General features: G+C 35.9%; 1 protein-coding gene across 1 annotated transcript in view; it reads right to left on the bottom strand.

The window, feature by feature from the left end:
* Positions 1 to 234: 234 nt before the first annotated feature.
* LOC135203020 (uncharacterized) overlaps positions 235 to 11,993 on the bottom strand; it is a gene marked incomplete at its 5' end in the record, with an annotated part of 13,171 nt that continues 1,412 nt past the window's right edge. Inside the window, 1 exon segment of the mRNA XM_064232587.1 lies at positions 235 to 1,048. Coding sequence (XP_064088657.1) covers positions 986 to 1,048 — 63 coding nt within the window.

Here is an 11,993-nt window from a genome sequence, read left to right as displayed (position 1 = left end):
TCAAAATATACATACACCAAATTATGATTTCTTTGTCGAGGATTTCTTGGCCGTATGAATTATGTCAACTGGCACTTCTGACTTTTTACTGTAATTTATGAAGTAAACAGGTACATACATGCATGCATTTCTTCTCTTCCTTATTCTCTCCTCTTCTCTCTTCTTTTACAAAAAAAAAAAAAGGGAAAAAAATAAGATTATTTCCAACTTTCAACAAGGACGGGTCGAGACAAACCAATGAGCGGACGATTAAAGCCGTCAGTTTTTTCTTCTGATCCTTAACTAAGGATCTCTCGATTCATCTCTACTCTCATTTTTATCTTTGTTCTCATTCTTCCTATTCTCTTTCTCTCCTGCTGCATTCTCTTCTTTTAGATTCAGATGCCGCCGTTGGATTTCGGGCTAAAAAAAAAAAAAAAAAAAAAAAAAAAAAAGGAAAACGCATACCGCCTTCTGGTAAAAGCGCTGTTGCCTTTCGGTTACTCATCCGCATCTTCTTCTTTTTCTTCTTCTTCTTCTTCTTTCGAAATCGGGGGTGGATGCTGTCGTTGTTGCCGGCGCGTCACATCACACACACTCAGCGAGGAGTCTAATAAAAACACAGTGACGAGACTTGAGGTTTCGAGACGAGATTACGGTTATCGCCCCGTGTGTAGTGGATGTTGAACGAGGCGCCCTTGATGTCATTCTGGAGGAGGAGGAGGAGGAGGAGGAGGAGGTTGAGGAGGAGGAGGAGGAATATGGGTTGAGGAGGCGTGTAGGTGGAGACAGAGGCTGGGTCGACAGGCGGCTATTGCGTGGAGTGGGAGGGTCTGGAAGGAGGAGGAGTCTCAGAAGGGGTTAAGAGTCGGAGTAGGAGGTGAATTAGGATTGGGGGGAGGGAGGAGAGGGAGAAGTAGAGTGGAGGAGGGGGGGATTGGGGGAGGGAAGATGGGAAGGTAGTGGTGGTGGTGTAGGTGATGTAGGCTCAGAGGCCTCACCGTGATCATTTCCCTCCTCGCGCCCACCTAATGATGGCGTCTGCAAGAACATCCAGGTGCGCTTTCGTCTGGAAAGAGAAAGAGAAGAGGAATGATTGTAGGGGGGAGACGATTCGTCACCTAATCACAAAGGGGTTAGACGATTCGTGACCAACTCGACATGAAAATCAGAATGATTCTGGATTGGTGATTGCCTGGGGCCAGGATCGGGAAATGGAGAGATATTCATGATCTCTTGGCGAATGGAAAAATGAATGGTTTTTGATTAAGGATTCACTCGAGAGTGGACGAGATGAGGTCGAAAGATGAATAATTAACCTGAGAATGGTAATGATTCATGTTTAACTTTAGGTTGGAGAAATAGGATGGTTTGCAATGAATACTGAATTTGAGAATGGAAAACTGAATGATTGATATCTGAATTTGAAATGGGAATATATGGTTCATTATCGTTGATTGATTCGAGAATGGAAAATCAAGTAAAGTAAGACTAATGAATCTTTGAGAAATGAAGAAATAGAATAGTCAGCAAAATAGATGGACAATTATTTGTGATAAAGCTGAGATTGGGAAAATGAACGAAAAATGATTAATGATCTACCTAGAAATGGCAAAACAAAAAGATGAAAGCTTAACGAATTGAATAATAAATATTAGAAAAATGCTTTTAAATAGACATCAGAGAAAAGGTCTTAACACAGATTAACTTGCAGGAAATACCATAAATTGTCTTAGGGTTTAGAGATCCAAAGTCATGTTGTATAGCAGAAATTGTATCCATAATGAATGCAATATAACAGACAAAAATCTCCTGACTAGATTAACACAGGTGGAGCTTCGGAACTGTCGTTTGCCAGTTATGGTTATCCAGGGATGCCAGTCTCGAAGATTTATCTCAGAAATTGGGGCAGTTACTCAAAATCAAAGTTCGGATTCTTAAAGAACAAAATTTCAAGGAATTGCAAAACGTTTTTTTTATAGATAAATAATGAAGAATAATTATTCATAATAATGGAAACAACGACGATATCTGAAAGCGTCATAAATCAGATGCCGTAACACGTACGTAATTCGGACTCAAAATAACGTGGACGGTAATGTAATCTGACAATTCCGAAATGAAGCAATCAGTTTGAATCAGTTTATCTCGTCAAGGAATGCAAACAGCATAACAGAGAGAGAGAGAGAGAGAGAGAGAGAGAGAGAGAGAGAGAGAGAGAGAGAGAGAGAGAGAGAAGAATAACTAGCTGTAATGCCTAACCAAGGATACCATCAAGGAATGCTAACAGTGCAACAGAGAGAGAGAGAGAGAGAGAGAGAGAGAGAGAGAGAGAGAGAGAGAATGATAACTAGCTGTATTGCATAACGAATGATCTCATCGTAAACAAAAGCTTAATACAATTGCTCTCTCTCTCTCTCTCTCTCTCTCTCTCTCTCTCTCTCTCTCTCTCTCTCTCTGTCTGCCTGTCTGTCTGTCTGTTTGTCTCTTTCTTTGTCTGGCTTGAAAAGGAAATGATTGTTTAGAAACTCTTCTTCTCTCTCCTTTCTGCAGAATCGATCACAACTGTTCTCCTTTTCAGCGTCGATTCTTTTGATCTTTCCGCCAACAGATGGCGTTGCCTGCTGGTGCTCCTCCGCCTTTGAGTTTTGAGTTTCGTAAACAAAGCGTAAATAAGTTACAGTTTTACTTCAGCATTGAAATATTTCTTAATAAAACAAATCGATTACAGTGACAAAAAACCCAGTTTGATGTTTTTTTTTCTTTTTCGTATGACAATACATCCACAATAGGGACCAAATATGAAACTTGCATTCACATTTTATCTTTCCCGAAAAAAAATGTAATTATTTTCCTCTCAATTTCGTAATGAAACAAAATGACTACAATTTCGAAATCTTAGAAATTCAATTGTGTTCTTCGTCATACCAGAAATAAATTGGCAATAATTATCAAATTGATTGAAACATTTCTCTTCCTTCACTGTTTTCACGTATTATGAGAAACGTTGACAAGAATGGGCAAAACTTCCTGGCTTAATTTTGATTTTATTTGTCACAAAACGAATCGAAAATAGTTGCCAGAACTTTTAATTTTTTCATTGTTTGAGATTCTTTCATTGCAAGAATCAAAGAAGTTTCTTTTTTTCGTTTGTAGGCAAAGGAATCTACAATAGATACGAAAACTGTAGTTGTTTCATTTATAGATTTTGACGCAACGAATAATTGATAATTACGGGGCCTTAGCCTTAGCGCTTTCATTTTCATATTTTTAATAAGCGAATCTTTTGTAATTTTTAAGTTTTTGTTGAGACGAAAAGGCAATAATTAAGAAAACCTTAATTGTTTGTTTTTAAGTTTCTTTTAAAAATAATTTTACAAAACATATGAATTTTAAGTTTTTATGATTAAATTTAACACTTTCACAATTTACGAAAAACTTCTGTTTTGCTTTTCCAGTTTTATAACAAAACGAATCAGCAACAATTGCAAAAACCTAAATTGTTAATTTGTGATATTTTAACGAAATGAACAGACAATGATTAAGAAAACTTCATTCTTACTTTCTGACCTTTTAGCAAAATGGATAAGTAAAAATTACGAATACCATCACGCATTAACTTTTTCTAACAAAACCCATTAGGCAATTATTACGAAAATAACCTTTTGAATTTTTTTTTTTATAATCTAACAAAACGCACAAGCATAAATGACGGAAACATGCACTATTCATTTTTTTTTATTTTTTTTAGGAAAAGAATGGGCAATAATTACGAAAATCGTCTTTTTTTTATTTTAGATTTTTTCCTTCCTTTACCAGGCCAACAGTGATATAGTCTAGAGAATTTCCCTTGGCTGGTGGCCAAGGTTGGGGAGAGAAATGGAGAATTGATGTGCTGTGAGACAATATGAAAAAAGGGCCCAAGAAGTAGGGAGGAAGAATGGGGGAAATAGAAGAGATAGACAGGAGGACGAGGTGTAAGGATAGACAAGAATCATGTAAAAGAGTGGAAGGGATAGACAATGGATAAAGAATGAAATAGCAATGAAGAAGAGTGAGTTGTAGCATTAGTTGAAGGATAGAAAAGAAGAAAAAATTACCAAAAACGAACCGAATAAAAATGGAGACGAAGAAATTTCGAGAATGAGGACAGGCAGAAGTATCCAAAGATGGGACAAAAGGAAGGATACGAAGGAAAAGTCCTTCGATCGAGGAGAAAGAAAACAGACCGATAAATGGAGGAACGGAAAGAATAAGGACTGACAAAAAATTTCGTGTTAAGATATTTCGAAAGAAACGTAAAGAGAGACAGCGAATGGAAAGATAAAAGGAGAGGGATGTAGGACAGATAAGAAGAAGGACGAAGGGCAGAAGGAAAACCATACAAAGGGAAATGAGGTGGGAAAAGTGGCAAGAGGAAATGAACGAAAACGAGGACAAATTGAAAATGAAAAATGGGAAAGGAAAAAGGAAAAATGGGAAAGGAAAAATAAATGAGAAAATTGAAGAAACGAAAATCGAGTAACGAAGCATATAGAAGGAACGTACATGAAGTATGAAAAAGGGAATTGAAAGGAGGTAAGAAGGAGAGACTGGATAATCTTCGGAAAAGAGACGTAGAGGTAAGGAAATGAAAAAAAGGGGGCGTGACCTACATGTGATATTACGAAAACAGAGTAGTGACGTCATCGACAGAGAAAGATGTCGCGTTTCCCTCTTGAAAGGCTTTGTGGGGATGTTTTTAAAGAGAATGTCTGTGGGAGATACTTTTTTTTTTTAAAGAGAATGTCTTTGTGGGAGATACTTTTTTTTTTACAGAGAATGTCTATGTGGGAGATACTTTTTTACAGAGAATGTCTTTGTGGAAGATACATTTTTACAGAGAATGTCTATGTGGGAGATACTTTTTTACAGAGAATGTTTATGTGGGAGATACTTTTTTACAGAGAATGTCTTTGTGGATACTTTTTTACAGAGAATGTCTATGTGGGAGATACTTTTTTACAGAGAATGTTTATGTGGGAGATACTTTTTTTTACAGAGAATGTCTTTGTGGGAGATACTTTTTTTTTTTACAGAGAATGTCTTTGTGGGAGATACTTTTTTACAGAGAATGTTTTTGTGGGAGATACTTTTTTACAGAGAATGTCTTTGTGGGAGATACTTTTTTACAGAGAATGTCTTTTGGGGTGAATACTTTTTTTCCAGAGAATGTCTTTTGTGGGAAGAATACTTTTTTTTTTACAGAGAATGTCTTTGTGGGAGATACTTTTTTTTTTACAGAATGTCCCCCCTATGTGGGAGATACATTTTTTACAGAGAATGTCTATGTGGGGAGATACTTTTTTGACAGAGAATGTTTAATAATTTGTGGGAGGATACTTTTTTTACAGAGAATGTTTATTTGTGGGAGATACTTTTTTAACAGAGAATTTTCTGTTTATTTGGGAGAATACTTTTTTTTTACAAGAATGTCTTTTGTTTTTTAGATCTTTTTTAACAGAGATGTCTTTGTGGGAGATACTTTTTTACAGAGAATGTCTTTGTGGGAGATACTTTTTTACAGAGAATGTCTTTGTGGGGGTATATTTTTTCATAAGGATGTCTTTGTGGGAGAGCTACTCATAAGATGGAATGTCTCTGTTTGTAGAGATGTCTTTATAAAGGAGATATCTTTATTGTGGAATTACCTCAATGGGGGAGACTCCTTTGTGGTGGAGACGTCAGTACGGATAATATATTGTGGGGGGAAAGTTTTTTTTTTTGTGATATCTGATGTCTGTGGGGGAGTTGACTTTTTGGGGATATTCTGTTGACCAGATGGAGGTTGAATTTTGTAGGGTGTCTTTGAGGGAAGCTGTCTTTGTGTGGTTGTCTTTGGAGGGTGATGTCTTTGCGGGGTTGTCTTCGGGGGAAGAGGCCTTTGTGGTGTTGTCTCTGAGGAAAATGTCTGTGTGAGGTTGTCTTGTGGGAATATATCTTTGTGGGAAGATGTCTTTGTGGGTTTGTCTTTGGACGATGATGTCTTTGCAGGGTTGTCTTTGTGGGAAAATATCTTTGTGGGAAGAGGTCTTTTTGGCATTGTCTTTGAAGGAAAATGTCTTACGAACTATTTTGGGATGAAGTTTCATGCCTCACTATGCCTCACTTATATGCCAGCATAAGCGGCCAAACAAACGTGTTATTATCGCCGGTCTTATTATCCTTACTATTTATCATTATTATTTAGAATGAACATAACGTTATTTATAAACGCAAAAAGCAGAGATGAAGACCCACCAGAAGTGGGAAGTGTTTGCCGTCTTGTTATCGTCAGTGACGTCTGTCTCCCTCTTCTCATCCATGTCACTTCCACCTCCCCCCCCCACCCCCCCCCCCCCCCCCCCCCCCCCCGCCATCAATGTCACCCCTCCCCCACACCCCCTCATTTTTTTTTTTTTGAAAATATCTGGGGAAAAAAAGTTGAGCTGAAATCACCGTGATCCAATTGAGGAATCCAATTGCGTTACGTCACTGAGTTTCCTATCTCTCTTCTTCTTCTTCTTCTTCTTCTTCTTCTTCTTCTTCTTCTTCTTCTTCTTCTTCTTCTTCTTAAAATTTGCCCCTTCATATCGTTTTTTATTTTGTCTATTTCACGTGATTTTTGTTCTCTTTCGTTTGAATAGGAAGTTGATTGGCTAATTTCTGTCGCTTTTTGTTTCGGTTGGTCTTTTGTGATTGCAGATTTTCGTTCCATTTTGTGCGCATGTGTGTGTCTGTGTGTTTATTTTTTTGCAGTTTCTCTCATCTTTCTGGCTATGTGAATGCAGTGTGTTTTTTTTTTCTCTCGTTTTCGTTTACTTTTTATCAATCATTTAATTTTCTCTCATTCTGCAACTCGTCTTTGTTCCCCACTTCGTCAAAACATTTCATAACTTTTTGAATTGGCACATGAATTCTCACTGCTTTCTCTGGCTTTTGTGTCACCACATTTACTTCTCACTTTCTATTATGAAAGCAGTATTTTTCCATTTGTAGCAACGTACATTTATTCATGGAAAATGAAAATGCATCACTAGTTCTCTCATATTCTCTAGTTTATTAGTGTTTTTTTTCTTATGCTGCCTTAGGGTTCGACAGTTTCTACATTCATTATATGATGACAGTTTTTTCTTACCCTCTGTGTCGGCGATTTTTATTATTCTCTGTTAGAACAATTTTTATCTTCACCCTGTACGATGACAGGTTTTTGTTACCCTGTACATCGACAGGCTTTTTGTCATCCTGTGCAATGAAACTTTTTTTATCGCCCTGCACATTGGCAGTTTTTTTTGTCACGCTGTACAATGACATTTTTTATATCATCCTGTATATTGGAAGATTTTTTGTCACCCTGTGCAATGGCAATTTTTTTTATATCACCCTGTACATTGATAGGCTTTTTGTCACCCTGTGTAATAACACTTTTTTTTATATCACCCTGTACATTGATAGGTTATTTGTTAACCTGTGGAATGGCACCTTTTCATATTACCCTGTACATTGACAGTATGCTTTTATATCACCCTGTACATTGACAGTATTCTTTTTATATCACCCTGTACATTGACAGTATGTTTTTATATCACCCTGTACATTGACAGTATGTTTTTATATCACCCTGTACATTGACAGCTTTCCTCCGAATATTTGTACGAGTGTAATTTTTTCAGTTTTTTCCTTTTCATTCTTTTAAGCTTTCTTTTTAGTCACTTCCTCTTTGGGGTCTCACTTTGCCGACTTTTCTGTCTTTGCAAACGGCTCCTAGCACTGCCTGATGGTCACCGTACCAAAAACTGGCCAGATTCAGAGCTGAGTGTCTTCGGGAAAGGCATTTTCAATCACTATCTTGGTTTAAAAGTTCTCAATTTTAATATACTTAACTTTCACCCGATTGGGTAAGCTGTTCCCAAGGTATGGTGAATTGGATATATATGTATTATATATATATATATATATATATATATATATATATATATATATATATATATATATATATATATATACGTATTTGTGCACGTATATAATTATATATACATGTCTATATAACAATATATGTACTATGTGTATATATAACTGTATATATATCACATGTGTGTGTGAGTGTGTGTGTGTAAGCCCGAGCGCGTGTGTATGGTTTTAGCCCCGTTATGCAAAAGGAATTTAAACGCCATACCTCTCGTTCAAAATTCAGCTCAGGGCTGAGGAAAAAAAACGAAAATTATCGCGCATCTGTCAGGTGTCAATTCTATCATGCGTTTTTAACCACCGATTTCCGGGGATGGAGTGTAGTATAGAACTCTTTCTCTCTCTCTCACTCTCTCCTCGTTTGTCTGCCTCTCTGTCTATGTTTATTTCTTTCTCTGTCTCTCCCTTTCTTTCTCTCATCTCCTCCAGACAAGAAATAATGGACGAAACTAGAACTGAAGAGATACAACACATCCCATTGTGGGCACTTCTTCACATACAAGATATGTGTCCGTTTATCTGTCCGTTTATTTTCACAAATAAATAAATTAATAGATAAATAAATAAATAAATGAATAAATGAATAAATTAATTAATTAATAAATAAAAAGAAAATTAGGAAGGAAATATGATGATGATGTGGTCTCATTTTCCATGAGGATAATCGTAAGGCCTAAAATTTGCACCATTAACCCGGAACTGAAATAAGCCAATTGAAACAATCTTCTCTAACTGTATAGCTAACAACCATTATTATTATTATTATTATTATTATTATTATTATTATTATTGAGCATATTATTTTATTATGTTATTTTATTTATTCTTATTATGTTCTTTTTTATTTTAGTATTAATTATTATTATTTATTATTTACATTGAATTATTGAGGAAGGAGGCCTTCTCTGAGGGCAGTAGCATTGAATATTATAGCTGTTTCAACGGCATTTAATTTATATAGAATCTTCTCAATTTTTCTTATTATCTTTTACTCTACAGCATGTAGCTTGTGTATCAGGTTTCCTAAGGACGTATATAGATTTCAGTTGTCTTAGGTTTATTTCCTCTGACGTGTCGACAGCGCACAGGGAGTTATCTATGAGAGTATACAACAAAGTGAATCAAGATACTGTTTTACATGTATTTATAGCAGGCAGGGCGTGACAACTGAAATCTTTATATGTCCTTAGGAAACCTGATACACCAGTTAAATGCTGTTGAGAAAAAGATAATAATAATATTATTACTATTATAATTATTATTATTATTTCCGCATAATTATTTCCGCATAAGGTGAACTTTTTCTCATAATAAGAACTCTTAGAAAACTTCGTTTTTCAGGAAAATATAGAAAATAAATGTTTAGAAAACATAAAGAAAGTTCGATTTTGTCACAAAACACAAAGAAAATTTATTTATAAATAAAACATGTAGAAATGTTCTTTTTTTAGCAATTCAAAAACTGCAAAACATTTACTTAACTATTATTACAAAACCATTCTTAATAAAAATACTTTTCACAACTCGGCCACAACGCTAAAAAACCACTCACAGACCGAAATTTATTATTTTGATATAGAAAAAATACCCCCCCCAAAAAAAAGAAAAAAAAATTGGCCACTCCGCAGCAAATCTAAAATAACTTACTAACGCCAAAATTTATCTCTAAAATAGAAAACAAAACACACCAGATTTATCTTTTCTATATAGAAAAAACTTAAAAAAAAAATTCTACTGCTCTGCCACATAATTATCTTTTGAATGTAAAAAAATCCATTTCTTAAGACCTTAAAAAAACATCCTAACACTCAGCCACAACGCTACCCCCTAAAAAAAAGGCCAAAATTCTCCTGAAATAATCTTTAATCATCTCTCATCTTCTCGAATTCCTTCCGACTAATGAGTGATTCCGGGATGGAAAATAGACCATCTTTCGCCAGAATTGAAAAAAAAGCAGGAAGAAGACAGAAGTGGATATGATGGCAGACACCGAGGGGTGGGAAAGAGTGGTGAGTCTTTTTTTGGTCGAATTACTTATGCAGGTTATCCAATGCGCCAGGCCTCGTTATTGCCTTCATTAACGAGAGAGTGATGGCTGGTCTTATGAGAAGGGGAACGAAACACGGAACTCCGAAAAGAGAGAGAGAGAGAGAGAGAGAGAGAGAGAGAGAGAGAGAGAGAGAGAGAGAGAGAGAGAGATCATTTTAAGAATGGAGTGATGAATTTTTTGCAAGGCCACATGCACGCACGCAAGTATCTCTTTTTCTTTCTCTCTCTTCATCATTCTCAAACGAAAATCAAATCGCCCTGTCTTTATTCTTTGTTTTTATGAGAGAGAGAGAGAGAGAGAGAGAGAGAGAGAGAGAGAGAGAGAGAGAGAGAGAGAGAACAGTGTGGTTATAAAGTTTATGATGAACAGCATATTAAACTCTGTTCAGTTCAAACCGAGTCGCAATATTCATGTAAGGCTATTTTATATTGAATTAAGTCTGATTAAACCAATACAAACTTCATTATTTAATGTCAGGTCAGTGTGTGTACGACTTAAAGGTCAAATAACTCGAATAAGGGGTAGGGTCGTTGATGGGCCTTGGGTCAACCAGTGGAAGGGACAGACCTATTTGTACTTGTACAATTAATTATCTTGATTCTATTTTATTAGTCCTTCGAAGAAATGTTATTGTTTAATGATGAAGAACATTCTTCTCCCACCCCTCCTCTCTCTCTCTCTCTCTCTCTCTCTCTCTCTCTCGCTCGTGAAGCTGGGAAAATATAATATATATATATAATCAAACAGCAATTTTCCTAAAGAAACCAGCGATAAAATCTGAGTGCGTGTTTTTTGTTTTGTTTTTCTTCGAAGTGTTAATGGGTTTGAGAACACCCGTCTGAAAAAGGTGTTCGACATTTTTGTTGCGATGTCTTTGGAACGGCCTCCCACTCTGTATACATTTTTTTTTTGTATTCACAGATTCTCTGCGGCAGCCTGTTGCGACAGAGAACTGTTGCTTCATCTCAAGGAAGCAGGTAAATATGCTTATATTCGTGACGTCCAGAACTCTAGTTTAGCCTCATTTTTCGCCTTCCGTTTTCAGCAAGCGAACGAAAGGGCTTCGAGAACAAACAAAAGACGATCGAGAACAATGGCCTTCGGGCTGGATCGTGATGGACTCTTGATCATCAGTATTGCGGTGCAACTTGATTGCAGATTCATACTTCAGTTTCTGAGGCTATTAGACATTAAATTCTAAAAGGGGAAGTATAAAGGCATTTTCCCTAACTTATGCGACGTTGTACCTAAATTCTACGAAGGAAATAATGAAGTTATATACGAATTTTGATCAGTTTTTCCCTTTGTCACTGACTACAAGCAATGGTTACTTAGAAGAGGACCTCAGGTCATGTTGGTTAATCCCTTCCAGTTTTCGACACGTAGACTCTAGGGGCGGTTTTGAAGATGGTCGTTCAAATAGTTTGGCTTCAGAGGCCGATGGCAGGGGTAATCCAAAGCTATTTTTCTTGGACCAAGGTAGTACTAAGAGAATTCCCAAGTTTAGCGGAGATGTGGCGAGGTTAGTCAAGTTAAGGCTTTGTTTTAAATATGCATTAAAGGCTAGGTACTATGTGACGCTTTCATTGATTGGGGAGGATATTATTATTATTATTATTATTATTATTATTATTATTATTATTATTATTATTATTATTATTATTATTATTATTATTATTATTATTATTATTAATATCGTGAGGCAGTTTCGGTTTCGTTCGATTGATTGAATATAAAGCTACCAGGCATACAACAATCCTAAGAGAATAATTCGTAGAATTACATGATGATGAAAATAAGAAAAGAAATCTTTGTTCTTTAAACCCACTGGACAGCAATAGATAATTTTTTTTTCTAATATGATCTTCAGTTTTTAATTTTCTTGCAAATGTTGGAAAAGTCAAAATAAAAAGAATTCATTGTCGGGAAAAAAAAATCCCCAAGTCACGATAACTAGGGATACAATTAAAGTGATTAA

Source organism: Macrobrachium nipponense, chromosome 33, assembly GCF_015104395.2.
Source record: "Macrobrachium nipponense isolate FS-2020 chromosome 33, ASM1510439v2, whole genome shotgun sequence".
Classification (NCBI taxonomy): Eukaryota; Metazoa; Arthropoda; class Malacostraca; order Decapoda; family Palaemonidae; genus Macrobrachium; species Macrobrachium nipponense.
The sequence above is the reverse complement of the archived record's forward strand: the minus strand, read 5'-3'. Positions and strand labels throughout refer to the sequence as shown.